The following is a 22,435-nucleotide window of genomic DNA, read 5'->3' on the forward strand; positions in this document are numbered from 1 at the left end:
AAGTGAAACAGATGAGATGTGAAACCAGGCAGTTTGACTCCAAAGCCCATCATTCTTATCTACTAATTACTCAGCATCAAACCAGCAAAACCCTATACAGAATTTTGTTCTTTCATTAAAATATGATCATAGACAATATTCCCTGAAATAAGGAGTCTAGTCTCTGGGACATTTTTGCTTGCTTTCTTTTATTACGGATTTTCAATGTAATTTTAATGGAGATGAATTTCCTTTCTTTCTGTTCTACCAATATACCAGAAAAATATATTAAGTTACATGTATGCAGTCATCACATTATTATATAACACAATATCTCTAATGATTCAATCTAACTTAAAACAATTTTTAATGTTTATTTATTTTTGAAAGAGAGAGAGAGACACAGGTGAGCTGGGGAGGGGCAGAGAGAAAAGGAGACACAGAATCCAAAGCAGGCTCCAGGCTCTGAGCTGTCAGCACAGGGTCCAATGTGGGGCTCAAGCTCATGAGCCATGAGATCATGACTTGAGCTGAAGTCCAACACAACCGACTGAGCCACCCAGGCACTCCAATCTAATTTCAATCATGCAAATTTCAATCTTGACTAATGGGGTGACTTGGTCTTGTTTCTACGTCTTACTTTTCTTATTTATAAAATGGAAATTGAATTCTAAGGCATACTACTTAAACATTTTTTTATTTAAAAAAATCATACGTTGAAAATTGACCTTTTTGGGGACACATAGCTCTATGAATTTTAACACAGAAATACAATTAGGATACAAATGAACTTCAACTCCCCCCAAAACTCTGTACTATTCTTTCACAGTCACACTCTCCTCCCACCCATCAGCCTTGGCAACCACTGATTTGCTCCCCTTCGCTAGAGATTGTCTTTTCATTTGGGTAGGCCATACGAATGTACTCTTACAATAAGTAACTTTTTGAAATTGGCTTTTTTCACTCATCATAGTATCTTTTTATTACTAGTAATAGATCATAGATCATATCTATTTATTACTAGTTTGTTCCTTTTAATTGCTGGGCAGTCTTCCTTTGTGTGGATATACCACTGTTTGTTCATTTACCCACTGAGGGACATTTGAGTGGTTTCTGGTTTTTGGCAATTATGCGTAGAGCTGCTATAAACATTTGTGAGCAGGTCTTTGTGTAAACATAAGTTTTCATTTCTCTAGGGAAAATACAGAGTGGGCCAAGGCATAATCAGGTTTCTCTCAAAATATGAATTCCTAGAATGCAAGGGGCAGTTGGTTTAGTTGATAGTCTTTGAAAGGATCCTATAACATGGTATTTATAAGCAGAAGAAAATTCTAAATTTTTAATGATGAATCTACTAGAGGCCAATGAAGGAGGAATGAGCCTACAGTGACTAGTAAAGTCACTGTACTTGTTATATTCCTTTGGGTAAAAGGACTTTCAAATTTGGTCTTGAATGTGGTTGCCCCTATTTCTTAAATCTCCTTAGCCAGAGAGCAGTCTCTTCTTGACAAACTTTCTTTAACATAATGTGTCACATGGGCCAGGGGCAGCACCAGTTAATTAAATATCACTTAGGACAACAGTGGGCTTAGAAAAAACGTATTGTCCACATCTATCTATCTATCTATCTATCTTGGGGAAAACTAACATTTTTTAAAGCCAGTTTGAGGATAACAAATATTAATTGGTTTAAATATTTTAGCTACATTTCCTCGAATCCCTCAGAATCTTACTTAGTTACTGACAGAAGAAAAAGGTTTTATAAAAAGAGATGTGGATTATATCAATGAGAAGCAAAACTGATTTTTTTTCCCTCAAAAAAGGTCTATTAGACAAAAGATACAAGGATCAGTCACCTTCTCATTAACCTCTCAAAATGAATCTATTTCACGACAGGCTTAAAAATGTTTTCTCTCTAAAAGCTACCAGTCTTAACAGTTAATTGTTATTCTTATCAAAGAATGACCCACATTAACATTTAGCTTGAGGTCATTAGCATATTTATAAAAAAAAGAGGAGGGGAATAAGCATTCTTTCCTCCGCCACGCTTTGTTACTGGGTGCTGTGAAGGCAAGTTGTGAGAAAAAAAAATGAAGTAAATATTATTAACCAATATTTCAGACTTATCTGTAAATATCAAAATGCCTGTACCCATCTCAGCCTTGAAGTGACAGAGTACTGATTGAATTTTAATTGCATTTAGATACAAGATGGCTTGGGGTCACTATGCTTTCTTTCTTGATGTAAACAGTGTTAAAGTAGTTAACAAAGACCATTGGCTGAGCATAGAGGTTACAATATAATCTCTTCATTTGGGTACATTGAGATGAATGATTTCGGCAAAACACTCTCTTTGATTATTCCATGAGATTGGATTTTTTTTTCCCTTGATACCATGGTAGGCATTCTAATACTGTGAAAAATGAACTAGTTAAAAGGAGTCCAAAGTGGGCCATGCTCAACAGTTTGGAAGATATTAAAATGTTTGAGGTTTGAGTGAGCATGTGGCATATGTGCATGTCATATACAGATCATGAAGGTTTTAAAAACTCTGTGTCAAGGGGAGTGTAGGTAGCTCAGTCAGTTGCACGTCCAAATTTGGTCCAGATCATGATCTCACAGTTCGTGGGTTCTAGCCCTGTGTGGGGCTGTGCTGACAGTTAGGAGCCTGGAGCCCGGGTCAGCTTCTGTGTCTCCCTCTCTCGCTGTCCCTCCCCCGCTCACGCTCTGTGTCTCTCTCAAAAATAAATAAACATTAAAAAAAATTTAAAAACTCTTGTTTCAAAAGTTACTTACCGAAAAGTTGTGAATAATGTCAATAAATGGCTTAGTTCATTTTTTAGGGAGAAAAGAGTTAAATTTTATTTTATTTTTTTAAAAAGATCATTTTCTTAGTTTGAAATCTGACACGTTGTTAGGATTGAAAAGGTGACAGGCAAATCTCCTAAGAGTTAATAGCTGTGATGGGTGCAACCAATTATTTTTCATCAAGTCAAAGGGACAGAGAATATTTTCTCAGAGTGTAAACAGTTAATTACAAATCATAACATCAAAGATTTTAATGTGACTTAGAAATAAAAACACCATTATCTAACTCTCTGCTAGAATTAGAGGAAAGCCTGTGTGATCCATTGGTCTGAGCAACAGGAAGAAAACAACAGAACATGCCCATCTCATCTATTTAATTATATTTTTCAGGGCAACTTTTTGCCTGGGAGGGAAGACAGGAAATGTAGTTGACAACTCCCCAAGTGCAAACTATTTTGAGAGAGTAACACATTTGGTAGAGTTTGATTAGTTGCTAACGCTATGATTTCCAGTATAAAGAAGTTAACCGTTTTCTACAAAATCCTTATTTTCGTCACCATTGTGTTTTCTTACTTGGAAGATCTAGTTGATTAAGAGTTATTCAATTATGTAAGTATTTTTGCAAGAGAATAAGATATAACGGTATGGTTGTAAAGACAGATTTTTCTATTGATATTAAGGAAAAATTAAGAAGAGTAGAGATTCTCTGCTTTGAATAAACTTGCATGGTATTTAATTACCTCTCCTTTCCTTTTTGCTCCAGTGTTTTGCCAAAGAGATGCTGGATAAGACAATTTCTCCTTTTACTTATGCTGGGTAAATGTATTTATGCCAAACACAAGGTAAAATACCTGAATTAAGTAGATGTTTGGCATAAATTTCATGTTAAACTAGATATCTCAAAGCATTCAGCTTTTCCTGGGCATCTGAACACTTAACTTTCTTCTCTTTGCCTCATATCCATTTTCTGTGCTTCTAAAGACGTAGGCATTAAACTTAGGTGGTAGGAAAAAAAATCTGTATTGTCAATGGCTTTTCCAGGATAAACACTAACTGCCAGTGACCATAGTGAAGATATTTAGAAGTCTGGAATAGTCATTTTAAAAACTATGTTAATACATATTAACATATGTTTGTTATGTAATAGTAACTATTTTGCCTCTTTTTCCCCCATATTCATTTGTTTTGTTTCTTTGATTCCACATATGAGTGAAATGAGATGGTATTTGTCTTTCTCTGACTGACTTATTTCCGTTAGCATAATACTCTCTAGCTCCATCCACGTTGTTGCAAATGGCAAGATCTCATTCATTTTTATGGCTGAGTAATATTCTATTGTATATACCACATCTTCTTTACCTATTCATCAGTCCATGGGCATTTGGGCTCTTTGCATAATTTGGCTATTGTTAATACTGCTGTAAACATTGGCGTGCACAAACTCTTAATTATAGAGCGTAAACTGAGGGTTGCTGGAGAGGAGGTGGGTGGGGGGGGTGGATTAAATAGGTGATGGGTATTAAGGAGGGCACTTTTTGTGTTGAGCACTGGGTGTTTTATGTAAACTAACATTGTACTGTATGTTAACTAACGGGTATTTAAGTAAAAACCTGGAAAAAAAAAAGTAATAAAGTAAATAACAGATTTCCACCCTCCCTCCCCCACCCACCCAAAAAGAGTAAGTAGAGTAGAGCATGGATTTTGGAAAGACACACTGAAACGTGTCCACCCCCAGCTATGTGAATCTGGCTATGTCATTGACCCTTTCGGAACTCGTTTCCTTATTTGTAAACTTTAGAGAAAATGCCAATCTCCTAGTTGTGAAAAGTATATAAGGTATCATAAGTAAAACCTTTAAATACAGAACCTACCAGAGACTTTGTGTTTTATAAATACCAATGGTTATTGTCTTTATTCTCAATTGCATTCACTGGACATTGTGTAGTTGAAAGTTGGACAATGGTTTATTCAGTCAGCTGATAGAAATAAAAAAAAAATAGGGTGGGGAGGGAAAGATCCCTGTTTGCTATTCTTTGTTGCAACCCTCTTTTTGCCCTACCTAGCCTGATAGTGGACTAGTCTCAGAATTTGGGTTTCTGATACATCCGGGAAAAATACATAGTCCAGAATAGAAATGGAAGACATGAAGAATGGCTTCATGCAGTGGAACACTTAGAAAGTCATAGAATTTATGGTGAAAATTTTTAGCCACATGATTGAAATAAAGTCACAAAATAAAGAGAGTTATCCAGGTCTGGATATATTTCCTTATGTAGTAGATACTGTAAGTCCCTTGTATTCCCTCTCTTTTTTGTACCTAGTCTTGCTTAAATTTCAACAAAGCTGAGGGAAGAAATTATATTTAAAGCAGGCCATTGGCTATGTGTTAGTCATTGAATTTTTGTTGTTTAGGTGCTTGAAGTAGTTGGCTGGCATGAGTCATGTGTTGGCTTTTTCAGCTTCCCAGATTACCAATGTAGGGGCCAAGGGCAGCCTCCCCAAAATGAGCCACACTGGAGCGAAGATTATTTTGAGTTGAAGGCAACTGAGACTTTGCAGGCTGAAGAGAAACTTTTGTCCCTCTCTTAACTACATAGAATAATCTAAATTGGGGGTCTTTCCCAGAATAAGGGTTATTAGCAGAGATAAATTTCATCTGAATGACCCATCTATACAGCAGGGCAAACATCTAATTACCAAACATCTACTCTTCTTTCTACTGCCCTGTGAAGTGCATTCCTTTCCTCTGATGTCTCAGAGCCCTACACCCTTACCCTTAGTTCAGAATGACGTGTATACTTCATTTTGCCTGGCTGCCATTGGAATTTCCACGTCTGTGCAGATTCCTCGTATATATGGCATTAAATTGGATTTTCTCCTGTTAATCTGCCTCGTGTCAATGTGATTTTAATGCAGCTAGAGGGACCTTGAAGAGGAGAGGAAGTCTTGCTCCCTGACGCTGAGCACACCCGGAAATGATTCTCACCTGGTAGAATTCTGATATAATACCCAGAGCAGCAGTGATGATTGGGTTGAGCCTCTCGTATTCGGCCACCACAGCAAACCCCAGTTGAATTCAAAACGAATGGGATATACTTCTCTTCACAACAGTGGTGCCCAGGCTGGGGGTCATGGAGGACTCCATTACAACAAACCTGAAGTCGGGAATTGGGATTAAAGAAATATGAGCGCAATTCAAAGTACTATACCCCATCCTATCTCACGTGATACAATTATGTTCTAATAGGCCTTGACCTGAGACCAAATGTAGTACAGTATTGATAAAAATTCAGAAGTTTGAAAAATGCATTTCTCCAGCATCATTTAAATTCTATAAATGCTATCTGATACCATGTAACTTTTTAAGACTTTAAACATGCTTTGTGCTCTATTATATTATCACACTCTATACATATGAATTATCCTTTGAATGTCAGTGCTCCCAATGTAAAGAAGATTTAGAATTGTAAATGAACAATTAGCTTCATATATATGTTTTTATTTTAATGACTGTTTAATTTGAAAACACATTTATGGAAACCTGTCTCTCACTGATCTTTCTTTTCCTTTTAATAAGTAGTATTATCCTTATAATTTAGATGATCACTTATTTATGAACCCAATCTTCAGACAAGGAAGTCTCAATAGTCTAACATTTATATATATGTATATGTGTATATATATATGTGTGTGTGTGTGTGTATACATATGTGTGTATATGTATATATATATATACACACACACACACACACACACACACACATATATATATATATATATATATAGGTCACCACATTAAAAAAATTATATGGAAATTAATTTTGAAAAGCCGTTTCAATAATGTGTGTTTTTTTTTCCAGGAGCTGTAGAAGAAATTATGTGCTTGAACAATCAAATAATTATTTGCATGCTCACTTGAGGTCTGAGAGACTGACACTCCGTATATATAACAAATCAAATGCTAAATAATTGCTGAAATGTAGCCTCAGAACCTACACTTGGCATAAGTCACATTAATTAGATAGAAGCTTCCTGTGGCAGACAACGGCAACCACTATTTAAGAGGTGTTTCTCTTTTTCCATTTTGCACATTGCTATTTCTAGCTTGTACCCACATATGATTCAAGCTAACTATGAGGCAGTAGACTGTGGACTCTCTAAGTCTTCATAAGGGCCACTAGCTTGGGACTTCATTCATTTTTCAAAAATCATCAAAGATCAAAGAAACAGGGCCCTTAAAAATCAAAGTCTACCCTGTGGTTTGTCAGGTAGCGATACTAAACCAACTGTAATGAATTTCTTTTTCTGTATTTAGTTATTAGCAATGAGGATTCAAAATTAGTCTAATGCCAAAGATACACTGGGTGATTTTTCTCTTTGATGTCATACCCTGTATGAAAGGTGAATTTTGAAATCATGCTCCATCTTTAAGACTTAAGCAAAATTTTTTTATGTGTTTCTTTGAGATTTAAGGATGCTGGTCATTTTTGCTTTCAGGGTAAAACAACACATGCCTTCCTCTTATTTTTTGACAGGGACCTAAAATCTTGTCCTTTGTTATACGGTCTCAAAGTATTTGTTAAAGTCCAATTCACATAGAGTGTGTTTCTAGATACTTAAGCTCATCCAGCCTTTTCTTTTAGCAGGCTTGTCTAGTACTTACATTTTCTTGTGAAACTTTCACTGCAATGTTTATTTAAATTTTTTTAAATGTTTTTATTTATTTTTGAGACAGAGAGAGACAGAGCATGAACAGGGGAGGGGCAGAGAGAGGGGGAGACATAGAATCGGAAGCAGGCTCCAGGCTCTGAGCTGTCAGCACAGAGCCCAATGCAGGGCTTGAACTCACAGACGGTGAAATCATGACCTGAGCTGAAGTCGGACGCTCAACCAACTGAGCCACCCAGGCGCCCCATCATGAAATGTTTATTAAGTGATGATGGCCCCTTAGAATTGGCTCTTTCAATTCCATTGCCATTCTCAAGCTCCTTTAGACACATGAAATTTATGCCCTTTTTCTAACCCCCTTAGGTTTAGATCATTGGTGGTTCCCCAAAATGAAATTTTAAGCAATCGTTTCTCTTGGGAGGCCTCCATATAAAGAGAATATTTCTTAATCTATTAATTCAGTCTTCAAGTTAGCTGCCTCAGGAAACCTATATGGAAATTTTATTAAGTTGAGCTGATAAATGTGTACCTAATATTTGAAGAGACTTTTGCTTATCTTATGGTTTCCCAGAGCAAGTCTGTAATCTAGTGATTCTCAAAATATGGTTCCTGGAACAGATCCTGGCTGTTTAGTATGGCTACCAGAGGCATCAGCTGGGAACATGTTAGAAATGCAAATTTTCATGCCCCGCCCAAGATTTCCTGAATCGGAACTTCTGGGGCTGGGACCTGCTATCTGTGTTTTAACAAGCCCTCCAGGGTCTGATGTTCACCAGGGTTTGAATACATGGTAAAGTTTGTATGCGTATTTAAGTCCTCCTGGTATTTGAAGTGATTTAGCCAAAAAAATTCTTAGTCTCCTTTCTATCTCTCTCCAACCTCTCACTCAAGAAATACATATTCATAGTGAACTCTAAGCAGAAATTTACAAACAATTGCTTTCTCTTGAGATTTTAATTGACTTCCTTTACTCTTTTACTGTCAATATCTGTGTGTGTCCTTAATCCTTAAAATAATAAGCCTTTGCTTAATGCATCAAAGATTTCTTTCTTTCTCCTAGAGAACATTTTTAATAGGCAAGTTTATTCCAGCATTTTTCCCTTCAGAAATACTAAATTTTATTTTATTTTATGAATGTATGTTCATCAGATAGTGTACATTTAATGGCCTAAAGTAATGTAAAACCAAGTCATAATGACAATTCTGGAGCCTAAGTGTCAAAAAAAAAAGTGTAGTTAGTAACTGTTAGTTTTATAACATTTCTTAGATGATAACTACTGCTTGGCCAGTGTCAGCTGTAGTAATTTGTATTTTGATCCATATTGCTTCAACAACTCACTTTCTTAATTACTGTGTCTTTCTGCAGTGAATCTTTTGAATTTAGCAACAGCTTTAGTCATTAAATGTGTGATGTTGTTGTTGACAAATAGGAACATTATTTCATTATATGAAATCCTACCTTCAAACTAAGGATTTTCTGCATCGTTTGTCAATAAAACCCATTTACAAACTCCTCTGTCTGGCTGTATTATTGATCTGATCCCTAAACTGCAACTAATATGAACATTAATCTGCAAATGGCCATAATTTTAAAATATTTCTGACAAACCATGGAAGGTCCTGTTCACAGTTACTCATCAGTGTCAGGTAAACAAACACCCACTTGTAGCTGAATGGATTTGTTGTAAAGAAAATTCAAGTCATTCAATCAAATACAAAGTCGGGAGTTCCTTAACATTTCGATAAACTAATATTTCCTGTGAAGATAATGAAAAACGAGAAGGCTAAGATGCTCATGAGGATGACAGGGTTTTTATAAGCATCCTTTCTTTTCCACGGGGTCTTCCTGATAGACTAGTGGAAAAATTGATCGTGACAAACCATGGTTTAAGAAGCAAGTGATTTCACCTGGAGTGTTTAGTGAGAAAATCATATTTCAGTGACTCATTTGAAAAGATATACCTTAGCTTCAGGAGAATAACACTTGTGTCCACAGATAGCTTTCGGTTTTTGACACTTCACTGCCTTGCAGAGATCACTACTGTGGTCCTTCATTAACTTCCGGGTTTTAGGGCATGAATGCCATGTTTTACGTAAGAGATCATATCCGAGAATGATGCCATTTGGCTTCCCTGGAGACATCCAATCAACTTGAAGGGATCTGCAATGGATAGAATAATCAATAACTCTGAAAAGACCACATTTAACATTGCTGCCATCGGCCTCATGTACTCTCAATTAATCTTCCAGATTGGTCAAAAGGTCCATTTTGTCAACAACTTCTTAATTAAAAAGCTGAAGCCAAAGAAGTTATATACTAATGTATAATATGCTCATATATGTTACTACCAGATAATATGTTTGGAGAATCAATGAAAACTAAGTAAGCTTTTGGGAGGATGACAAATGGCAAGAGTCCAGTGATCTCCCATTTTAAATTTTGGAGACCAGAAGAAAGTACCATTGTTTTGGCTAATCAGGAAAATCAACAGAAAATTTTGGTTTCATAAGTAAAATTAAGCCACAAGTAATAAGACTTGGTAAGTAGCGTGGAAATTAGAACAGGTGGCAGACCTAATCTCTACTTGAAATCACCTTCTCCTTTGCCAGCCCAGACTAGCGATGTGTCACATAGTTGCCCAATGATATGCAACTATAAAACCACAGTGGAAGCCTCGGAAGGTTCCGAGGCAATTTCAGCTTTCTTGGCACAGCCACTACTTTTCCCCTTTCTCTTCCTTTTCGCTAAACACGATGTCTGGAACTTCAGTAATCATCTTGCAGCCACTTGAGAAAGATCAAAATCATCACAAAAAGGCCACCATGTTATTTGGGTAAGCTGAACCAATGCCGGCAATAATGTACAATCTGTACAACTATTTACTTAAACTTCTGTTGTTGGGTGTTTTGTTACATATAGCCAAAATAACTGCCCATATTGATAAAGTCTTGTTATCAATAGATAAACTTATCTATTATTAAAAATAATTGATAAATTTACTTATAAATACAACTTATAAATTTTATCAAATGATAAATGATAAAATTCCTCTCAATTCATTGTACTTTGATATACCTTAATTTTAACTTCTATAAACAGACTTGTTCCTCTAGTAATTCTTCTAATGTTACAGTCAGACATGTTTTGTGGTAAGGAAATATAGGAATTGGAAGTTTCTACAACAAATATCTTTACATTATAATATTCTAGGAGATGTGTGATTCTTAAAAATTGAGCAACAATTTCATTCTAAGTATGGGTATACTTTTCAGGGAGGGGTTGGTATGCAATGAAGGCATAATATCTGACTAAAACTTTATTGCACTTTCAATGATCTATTAATATTTCATTTGTTGAAATGAATGAAATCAGAACATCAAGCTTTCCAGTAGGAATCAGCCCTGAATAAAATGATTTACTCTCAGGTTAATGCTATAGAACTTTAATTCTGCACTTAGGACTACTTGCCAGAATGATACAACCTAAATGACATAGCCGTACTATCTTTAGTGTTTTTTAAATAAGCTCTATAAGCAGAATAGTTAAAGTTTTTAATAAAGCCCCAGAGATTTGGATATGACATATTCTTGCAATTTAGCATGGCAAGGGAAGCCTACTATTTGCAAAACACTAGGTAATGCAAAATAATAATTATTTTTATTCTCATTGTTTTCAGAAAAAGGGGTGGAACTCTGACATGCAAGATTAATTCTATTTTTATAATTCTAGAATTTCCAACTACAGCAACTAACCAAATGACAAATAGTTATAGGGCATTTTTTATACAGAACACTCCAGTAGGTACTTCGGAGGAGAGCAAGCACATATAAACTTAGTCCCTATACTTTAAACTCTCCCAATAAAAATCTCACAATAACTCATGTGACCACTTTTCTGCCATTGTGCTAAATGGTATTTTTGTTATACCTTTCATTTTAAGAGGAAATATATCTTTACAGGCAAAATTACTGGACCCTATCAGAATTCCAAGTGACATCATGTATTAGGAATTCAATTAAGACCAAACATTTACATTAAAAAGCAGCAGTCAAGATAAACCTTGACATTTTAATAGACTGCTAAAAAAAAGAAAATTATTATTTCATTTTCTTAGGGGTACAAACATAACACATTCACTAATAAGACTCTGTAGATAGGAAATTAATGTCACCTACAAGAGAGCAGTTTCATAGGTGACTTCTGTAGTCACCATTATTATTCTAAGGTCTTTGTCCAACTCTTAAAATTAATTCCACATTTTCCAGATACCTCTTTTGTATTCACTGCATAATCAACTACAGGAAAGACTACATTTAAGTGACATTCAAAGGTCTGACTTTTCCACAAAAGCTGATGAACTAGGAAAGTCTAGAAAACACCATGCAGAATACCACACCATTGTAACTTTTCTTTCTAGCAGAGCAAGACTGTGAAGTGAGACTGCTTATATTTTTAGCGATAACATGAACAGTTTTGCTCTTGAGGATCTGAGTCTGAGGCACGAAGGTAAATGATCAAAGAAGAGTAGCGAGTTTAACACCTATACATCTCTCATTAGAACCAAGGAGAGTGACACTGAAAAACCTTTTGGTTGCTGATTTCAAATGAAAGACATCTCTGAGAAACATGCACCATTATAAACGGAATTGGTGGTCTCATTCCTTTGATGTTTAAGAGCAAAAATAGAAGAAACGTTCTTATACCATAGGAATGAATGTTAAATATTGGGGAAACAAGCTGAAGCTTTTTGGTATAGATTAGTAAAGGTTGCATGCTCACACAGAAAAGTAAACCAACAGTGAATCCTTGAATGAAATATTTTGCAGATTTGTTCATAAAGTCATGATTAGATTTTATTTAACTCCCAGAACATAAGGACTATGATTTAAGCTACCTTAATAAAGTTTCTGATGAAAACTACTATATCTACACACATTTTGATACATGGATTCATTGATTATTCAGATATTTCAGTTGGAGTTATTTCCTTTAATTATGTCACCCTGTTAGTAGATTTACTATTCTATCTCTGTTACTATTATCTACCACTGTAGTCACCACCACAATGATCATCATTTTCAGTCCTTACTTCAAGAAGTATAAACTAATATTGAGGATAGAAAGGAGTATGGGAAAATCATTTCTTTATCACCTACCTTGATACAGGTGAATATTAAAATGTTACAGGTCAGACAAAATTTTATGAAGAATTAGGGTTCCCACTGGTATTCTTCAACATTTTATTCTATTATTACCATTTGGTCAAAATGTTCTTGTTTAAGCTAAAGGAAAAAAATCTTCATATACCTTAAGATATCAATTTAAATTGCTATAAATTAAACAGTTCTGGATTCCTTGATCATGTTTATGTAGACCCTTTTTTTTCCTACTCAACTTGGTCATTTTGGTCAATTATTTATGTAACATTCAAGTTCTTCAATTGTATTCCAGATTATGGCTATCATAAATGATCAAGTAACTTTTAATAGAGGACTAAATAAATGTTGCATGATGAAAATATTAACTCTCAGCTCTCAAATCAAGTCATTGAATATTTATCTATTAGAATGTTTAGCATAACTTGTAATAGGTGAAAAATCAAAAGACAAAACCTGTGTCCTTGAATAATAGGGAATACAAAACATGCAAACACAAAGCATGTAAATGCTATATGGCAATTTAAGTCAAGTATTTAAATGTGTTTAGGCTACAGATATTATAAAAACACATAAGCAAAAGTCCTCTATTCTAGACTAAACAATGAGGGTATCATGGAACAGATAGATTTGGACTTGAATTGGTAAATGAGGAAGGGAAGATTCTGTGCAGGAAAATCAACATAAGCAAATGTAAAGGGTGGGAATCAGCCTCAGTGTGTATGGAAGAGTAATGTGACCAACTTGATGAGTGAATAAGCTACGTCCAGCAAAAGAGGAGGGTAAATTTGAATAAAAGAAAAAAGTTGATGGACTCCCTCAAACACCGTGCTGAGTTTGACAGTGAAATAGTATGATTGTGCACTGTTGTCACTCCTAGACTACAAAGCCTTATTAGAACTAACACCCTGACATGCTAGAGTGGAAGAGACCAGGGCTAGAGAGAAAGGTCTGTGAGCTACATTAGTAACTCAAGTGCAAAAGATTGTTGAATGGGGTTCCGCTCTTGTATGGGGATTTGAACTACAGTCCCAAACTGAGGATGACAGGTAATGAGTTCCTCCTTTTAAACATGGTAAGTATTTCACTTCCAAAGGGAACAGCAAGATTCTGTTGAATCCCAAGGATAAAACTCTTTAACATTGACCTGCCACCCAAAACAACCAAAAATAAACAGAAATCTAGGAGAGTTTTAGAAAGTAGGAAATTTAGTGAGTATTTCTTAAGTACCTCCTGTATGCCAGCCCTGTTCTTTACTTATCAGCGAACAAGACAGCTAAAGCCCCCTTTTTTCATAAAACTTACATTTTTTCTGGGAGAAGAGGGACAGTAAAGAAACACCTAAGTGTATCATACGTCAGGTTGGTGGTCTAGGAAGGACTGGTTCTTCTATGCAGAAATTCGGCAGAAGAGGCGAATCAAACCCGGAGGGGTTTCTAGGTGGAGGGAAAAGCTGTGAGGCAACCATGTGCTTGGCATGCTGAAGGGCCAGTGAATCTAATAGGGCTGGATTGGACTGCACACAAGATAGAATGTGGGAAAATGAGGTCCTATGGGTATAAGGAGGGTGGCATGGGTGTTTGCTGATGATGTAGGATTTTCTACAACACAGAAACAACTGGATTTGTTTTTGAGTGTGTTGGAAAGCCATCGAAAGTTTTGAGGCACAGAGTGAAAGAGGAGTTATTTACATAGTGAAGAGTGGCATCAAACACACGCCCTAACCCCTGCTAACATACCTAGGGTAGGACTGAGGAAGGCATTCTAAATATGTCACTTAGAGAAACTGGAGGCAGAGAAATTGGAAGCACTTGTTTCTCATGTTTGGTACTCACTGAGTTATAGAAATGTCTAAACTCAGTCTGCTGCTGTCCTTGGAGGATAGTAAGGAGTTTGGGGAGAGCTTGACATTGATCTTGACAGTCTATACAAGCAGAGAAAAGGTGCTTGACTCTCCATGAGAGAATCCTGATGGCTAGGTATTGTCCAAAGTAGCTGCAACAAAAAGGTAGAATAAAGAGTGCCTCATGGCACGGATCAATGAGCTTCGCCGGAACCAGGAGATGCCTTGCGAGATGACTAGGCTTGAGCCAGCTTGAGGGTATACTGTTCATGATGGCAGCCTTCTAGGAAGAGGAGACTCCAGCAAGAAGAGTCCTTGGGAGTCCTTGGGATGCCCTACTCTGTTGGGACCACAAGAGATCAGCTATAGAGGGCAGCACTCGTGTCAGGGAAATTGACTATGTGGAGATCCTCTTGGGGCCTCTCAAGGGAAATACAACTCTCCAGGAAAAGTGCCACCTGATATGCAGAGGGCTTTGAGGGTTGCCCAGTGATGGCAGTGAAACAATAACATTGAGAGGAGACACACTGGATCAAGGGGGATAGGAGGGAAAGAGCAAGGAGAAGGGAACAGACAAGCTATGATCAGGCCTGAGTCTGTGAAATGGTAGAATCTTTGAACCAGACTTGGGCTTAATAATTTGCTAGAGACAGAAAAGACTTTTTAATAGTTGATCATGAATCTCAATTACCAAAGTGAGACTCATAACTAAAAATAATTCAAAAGCCATAAGATGTTTCTGAGAGGCTTTCAAGAGTCGAAGAGAGGACAGCCAAAGGATTATGTATAAGGCAGCAAGCAGTGGGAAAAATGCAAAGCCTTTTCTTCTTTGTATCTCATTGAATTAAGACCCCTGCAGAAACAGGTTACATAAACTTAAATGATGAACCAGGGTGGTGGTGGTGGTGGAAATGAAGAAGAGAGACACATATAGGAAGATTGAGCAAACTCAGGGGATTAAAAAAATTCAAAGATAGATGTCAGTGATAATATGCAGGTGGTGGTGCATCTGTGAAAATGAATGCTGGAAAAGATGATGAGTTAGAGGAGAATGTACCGCTGAGGCTTGAGGTAGCAGATACTACTACAGAAAATCAATAGGCAACTGCATAGATGAGACTAGAGTTTGGGGGAAAAACAGGGTCAACAATTTTTGAGACATCAGAATGACTAAAAGTGTGATGTTTGAACTACCTGATGAGGAGGGAGAGTCTTTCTGCTCAGTCTCACAATTAATAACATGGATTTGGAATGGACCCAGTAAAAGAAGGAAATGGGTGTTCAGAGAGCAGGGTACAATGTGGTAGTTAAAGGCCAAAGTGAATTAGGAAGAGGGGGATTTTGCTGAGAGGCACAGTCGGCCTCAGTGACTGGCTTCTACCGGAGCTACAAGAGGTAGAGAACTTAAAGGAGTTTGGGAAGAGAGGGAGGTGAGAAAATGGAGGTATTGATAGCAGAGTCTTAAGAGACTTGAGGAGAACCTGGGTGGCTCAGTTAGTTAAGCAGCTGACTCTTGATTTCAGCTCAGGTCACAATCTCAAGTTTCATGAGATCACGCCCCGAGTTGGGCTCTGGGCTGACAGTGTGGAGCCTGCTTGGGATTCTCTCTCTTCCTCTCTCTGTCCCCCGGCCACGACCCACACAAGTGTGCTCTCTCTCTCTCTCTCTCTCTCTTTTTTCTCTCTCTCTCTTTCAAAATAAATAAATTAACTTAAAAAATGAATAAACTCGATATTCTGTAAAGTCTTTTTTTAATAATTGAATTTTTTAAATGTTTAGTTATTTTTGAGATAGAGAGACAGTTAGTGGGGAAGGGGCAGAGAGAGAGAGGGAGATACAGAATCTGAAGCAGGCTCCAGGCTGTCAGCATAGATTCCCATGCCAGGCTTGAACCCACAAACCATGAGATCACGACCTGAGCCGACGTCAAACACTGAACCCACTGAGTCACCCAGGTGCCCCTTCTGTAAGGTCTTTTAATGAAACAATGTGTCTGATAATGAAAACTCACTAGCCATTAAAAATGATACTTCCTGAATTATAAGACTTGATCGGATCTGTACAACAGTAGTAAATATACTTCAAACAATCTCTTTCAAGAGGTCTTCCTTTAAAGACTCTTAACAGAGGGGCACCTGCCTGGCTCAGTCTGGTAGAACATGCAACTCTTGATGTTGGCATCATAAGTTTGAGCCCCATGTTGGGGATAGGGCCTACTTTAAAAAAAAAAAAAAAGACTCTGACAGAAATTCCAGTCCAAATTAAAATGTGTCTCCTGTTGTCCATATTGGTGAGGGAGGGAGTTTAGAATATGGGTGAAGAAGACTTGATGTGACATATTATATCTACAGCCCAACATCCTCTCTATTAAGAAAATAATAAAATAAATCATGATCTAATTTTTTTTCACACAAAATATAAAATTATTATTTCAGTGCTCAAGCTATCAGTCACTGAAAAATATCAGAGAGGGAAAATTAAGGATAGAAGAGATTCTCTGATAATACAAAAAAAGTCATACTATAAAAAAAAAATAGAGGCCTCAAAGTTTCACCCCAAATTTAGTGAGGAAAAAAGAGGAAAATTCTTATTCCACAACCTAAAACCTCTTTTGCCATATTCAACCCCAACCTAAGTAATTTGAAAATCTAAGGGGATTTATAAATGATGATAGTGGTGTAACCTTCATTTAAAGACACGCAGTCTGTGCTGATTTCATAAAGGTTTCTGAAAAGTTGGTATGTAAAAATATCATTTATATCATTCAGTAGCTTCAGGCAAATTTTCCAACAATTATTTGCGAATGCTACAAAGACGTTATACCACAGACTCCTCGTCAATAATACAGCCCTGAATTGATTTGGAACAGAAAAAACTGCCATGATGCCAATTAAAGACAATGAAAGACATGATCTGTGTTCTCGCTCTGCCTTCCTTTGACCCTTTCCCCTGGAAATGATGCATTTTGGAATACTAGCAGTAACTAATAAAATCTCTTTCTTGTTGACGTTCTTTTTTTTTTTTTTGCTTATCTATTTATAGCTAAAAAGGCAACCCAATACAAGTGAAGCTGTCAGCTACTGTGTTTGTCATATTTCAGTCAAAGCCAGAGCCAGCCAGCTATCTACATCCACCGTAGTCTCTACATTCTCAAGGACCAGAATTAATGAATTAACTATTGATTAAATTCCACTCTAGCAAATCCACCAAGGCAAATAAATGAACTACCCAGGGCACATGTAGGCCATGGCCAGACATGTCCGGGCTATCGATCACTAGTTAGTATTCTTTTGGGATATAGAAGCAGCTGATGATAATATGACAAGTATGGAAAATGTGATGTAGAAACAGAGCTTGTTTCTGGAGAGGCAGCTTATAGAACCACAGGGGCTCGTGCTCTTTCCACATTTGGGTGCTATGGTGTCTTTGGGTTACATGTAATGGGAAAAACATGTATGAGTGGTTGTACTGTAGATGTCATGAGTCATAAGTTAAGGCCAAAACAAAAACGAGTTGAAGCATCCCATGCATATAATCAGACAGTCTGATATACTATCTGTATATGTTATTAAAATACATGACAGGTAAATGTTACAGACTATTGCACTTTACCAAAACTAAACAATCTAAGAAACAAATGTCTTATTAGAAACCAAATTATTTTAAATGCTATAGAAGTTAATTCAGTCTACTGACATTTTCTGGAATAATTTCACATTTGATTTTGCTCATTGCTAATATAAAAGAGATTTTTTTGAATCAAAATAAAAATATAACTAACAAGTATACATTGCCAGACATATAATAAAATACACAAACAATAACATGCACATAAGAGGCTAACTACTTTGGTGTGTTGGTATAATTTTGATTAATGATTTGGCAGCCCACAGCTGCTCATTTGAGTCCTGCCTCTGGAAAATGTTGTTCTTCTATGATGAATCATTTTTAGAAAGGGAAGATTTCCCTTGCCAATATCTGGTGGTGAATGATTTCTATCAAGACCTTTTTAGATTTTTGACCAAAAAAACAGGAAGGAAGGAAGGAAGGAAGGAAGGAAGGAAGGAAGGAAAGAAAGAAAGAAAGAAAGAAAGAAAGAAAGAAAGAAAGAAGGAAAGAAAGAAAAAAAGAAATAAAGTTGGTAAAGGGATTGGAATTAAAAGCAAACAAACAAACAAAAAACATGGTAGAGAGGGACTTTCTGTGGCCGGCCAGTATGGAGTAAACCTATTATAGCCTCTCTCTGACTGATTATCACTAAAAAGTGTGCAGAAATTACAAGAAGCTACCACCTGAGGATTCTGAAAAGTTAACAATAGAGGCAGATAAGGACGAGAGGAAAAAAAAATTAAAGGATGAATTTCTCATTGTTTCCCCTCTTTGATCTCCCATCTTTAATCCAAGAGCAGCCCCGGTGTAGAATTGTGCACTGGACAAGAAAAACCTATGTGAGAAACCCCATCTTTTTGGCCAGAGTACGAAAAGGCCTTACAAGCCAGAGGGTGTGAGGGGAAATTCCTGTTCTGTTTTTTCTTTTTTTGCTCAGACTTGCTCTGAGGATTATTCTGGTCAAGGAGCTGCACTATAGCAGTTCTGGTCAAATGGGAATCCAAAATCCTAAGAAAAATCCATCTGTCTGACCAGAGGAACCAGGGAAAGGGGCTCCTGTGATCTAAAACATGTGTGTGGGAGGTGTCCCTGTTTTCCTTCCACTTTCTCTTGTCTTGTTGCTCTCGCCAAACAGCCTCATTTATGTAAAATGTCAGGTAACTTGGGAGGCTAAAATTTCAAGAGAAACCATATCTTCCTAGCCAAAGATCCCACAAAGGAAGCACCAGGGATCTGGAAAATGTGGGAGGAATCTCAGACAAGAGAGAGCTAGGTCATCTTCAACGCAAGTCCCTACTCAAGTCTAAACCGCACATGCACGGTTGCTTTCCATGCAAAGGCAATCTGAGCGTCACAGCAAAGACTCTGAGATATGAACCATTACATAGCCCTCCAAACAAATACTAGATTAGCCACTGAAAGGTGCATACATGGGGCAGACATGAAGCGGCATAGCAAAGCTTTTGAAAAATGAACCGACATTGGAGCCCCTGAGCACATAAAGCCAAGACAATATTTGCAGTCTGAAGGTAACCAGATGATTACCTGCTGAAGGAAATGAAAACTTCATCCTTCTTCAAATTTTTAACGGGACTCAAATGATCACAACCTACTATTCAAAATGTCCAGGAAACAATCCCAAATCACTCACAATTACACTAATCAAAAGAAAGCTGAAGTGGCTATATTAGTATCAGACAAAGTATACTTTATAACAAGAAAATTACCAGAAAAAAGGGATATTACGCAATGATGAAAGAATCAATTTACCAAGACATAGCAATCCTAAATGTATATGAATCTCATCATAAAGCATCGAAATACATGGGGCAAAACAGAGAGTTCTAAAAAAGAAATAGATATGCCCATAATTATATCTGGAAATTTCAACATTCTTCTCACAATATTTGCTTTTGAGAACAGACCTGGGGAAAACAACGAAGGTTTCATCATTTTGATTGTAGTCTTCCACTTTATTATGATTTTTAGCTTTGCCCCTCCTCCCAGCCTTCCACTGTGCCTAGTCAGCCTTAATTCCTAGATGCCTCTGTTCAGTTTGTCCAGAGAATACACTTCTGATCTCATGGTAGTAGAACATGCTAGATGGAGCAAGAGAAGTAGACACCAGGATACATAGTATGGAGGTAGGTCACCGTGAATTTTTGGATGGTTAATTTTATGCATCAACTTGACTGGGCCACAAAGTGCCCAGATATTTGGCTAACCATTATTTCAGCGTATATCTGTGAGGCTGTTTCTAAGGAGATTAGCATTTGAAATGGGTGGACACCCAATCAGTTGAGGGTCTGAATACAACAAAAAGGTGGGAGAAGGGAGAATTCCCTCCCTTTCTTTGCCTGCTTACTTGAGCTAAGAATCAGTCTTTTTCTCCTCTTAGACTTGAACTGGAACTTATACCATTGGCTCCTCTGACTTTCAAATCAGAGAGACTTTGAGAGTCTACACCACTAGCTTTCCTGGGTTTTCAGATTTTGGTTCTGTTTCTCTGGAGAACCCTAATTACAGGTTCCAACCATATTTTTTTTCAGATTTTTAGCTAATCTCATGATTCCAGCTTTGAACTTTACATCTTCCTCTTCTTCACGAACCTTAAAACTTGTAAGTGCTCAGACACCGAGGTTCTCTGCAGGGTAAATTAATTTGTTTTGTGTCATTATCTCCTTCTGCCAACCAAACTTTGGTTGTAAATGTTTTCCACTGCACTAACTCATTTTTTTCTCCCTGCCAAACATTGCTTCCAAAATTGTGTTGAAATCTCTCTTCTGTTGTCTGCTCTGTCATTTTTCTTCCTCTTGTTGTATGATGCCTTCATTAATATTTTTGCCATCAACTTATACATTTGAATGTAAATAATCTTTAACCACAACTATTACTCTGCTATTATCTGTAAGAATCTTTTTAAAATAAAAAAAAGTATCTTAGAAGTACAGACACATATAGACATTTGTTCAATGTCTAATAAAACCTACAGATTTTTAGCTACATATAAATATATAATTTAAGACATACTCCTTTATGCCATTCATCTGGGCTTAGGTCATGAGGATGAGAACAAACGAGAAATCTGACAACATCCACCCACCTAAATATAATTCTTCCTTGAGTTCTTGAAGACAGAACTCAATTATTGCATCATCCATGATGCCTTCACTGATAATCCTGGGTAGAGTTCAGTGTTTTTCTCTTTATGTTTTTCCTGCATATTATAAACTTATGTTGTGGAGTTTTTTACATTATTCTATAAACATTTGTTTAGGGCAGTGTCTCTACAGTAGACTGAAACTTTGAAAATTTAAAACCATGCCTTATACTTTTTAAATTAATTTTTCTTCTTATATTATTATAATCACAAATGTATTTGCTGGTACTTTTTTCATTTGACTATTTTCCCTTTGCATAGTAGGCAATTCTGTGGATAGGGAAAATTTGCTGACAAGATTATCAATTAATTAGCACATGTGAAATTAGATAAATATCTGTCATGTGTTAGATAAAAGATGGACTCAAGGAGACAAGGCATGATTTTTGCCCTGAACAGCTAAGCATCCAATTACTTGTTTGTTTTTTTTCTAATTATTTTTATCTTTAGTTCCCTAAATCAGTACAGATATTTTTAAACTGATTTTAAAGAAACATAGAAATGTTAATATGTTGCAAAAGGATCCTTCAGAATTGAAATCTTTTATAACAAATCGATTATTTTGGTCAGTGTGTATGTGGGGTGTGTGTGTGTGTGTGTGTGTGTGTGTGTATGTGTACAAGTGAAGGGTGATTCATTTAGCTGGAACATCATCCCAGTATGATGTGGGAGTACTCAGATTTCTTTCTCTAGCCTCAGACTGATGTAGAGGGATGAACTACTTTCATGTCAATTTTGTCTTGGGATACTTGACATTAAATCTTTTTATCATTATTATTGTTAACTTGAACTGAAAAGAGACTCACTTTCAATCTGTGGCCACTTCTCAGCAATACATGAGCACAGAAAAATAATGAGATTGTACCAAGAATCTGATAACAGTAGTAATGGTTATCCAGAGATTATCTCCCCTGTTTATTTTACAGATTTTTCTAGGTTTAAGGCAATCTGATACATGTAAATCTAATTTTTTTCAAAGAGAGTAACTTAGAAGGTAATTAATCTAATGAAAATTGTATTCTTTGCCTTACAAAAGGATTCACTTAATGACACATTTAAATACAGAAACCCTTTCATGCATTTAAGCATTTGTTCACAGGTTACTAAATAAAGGGAAGTGAAACTGGGAAATCGGGGACATTAAAGCTTAAGTATTAGGTGATGTGACCAGTGAAAATCAATAGCTAATAATACAAAAATTTTGATTTCCA

At 36.5% G+C, this 22,435-nt stretch overlaps 1 protein-coding gene across 1 annotated transcript in view; it reads right to left on the reverse strand.

Moving 5' to 3' along the window:
* USH2A (usherin) overlaps nt 1-22,435 on the reverse strand; it is a 743,753-nt gene that overhangs the window by 185,636 nt on the left and 535,682 nt on the right. Inside the window, exons 49-50 of the mRNA XM_042925179.1 lie at nt 9,418-9,616; nt 5,774-5,942 (exon numbers count right to left, since the gene is read on the reverse strand). Coding sequence (XP_042781113.1) covers nt 5,774-5,942; nt 9,418-9,616 — 368 coding nt within the window. The remainder of the gene's footprint in view (nt 1-5,773; nt 5,943-9,417; nt 9,617-22,435) is intronic.

Source organism: Panthera leo, chromosome F3 (assembly GCF_018350215.1).
Source record: "Panthera leo isolate Ple1 chromosome F3, P.leo_Ple1_pat1.1, whole genome shotgun sequence".
Classification (NCBI taxonomy): Eukaryota; Metazoa; Chordata; class Mammalia; order Carnivora; family Felidae; genus Panthera; species Panthera leo.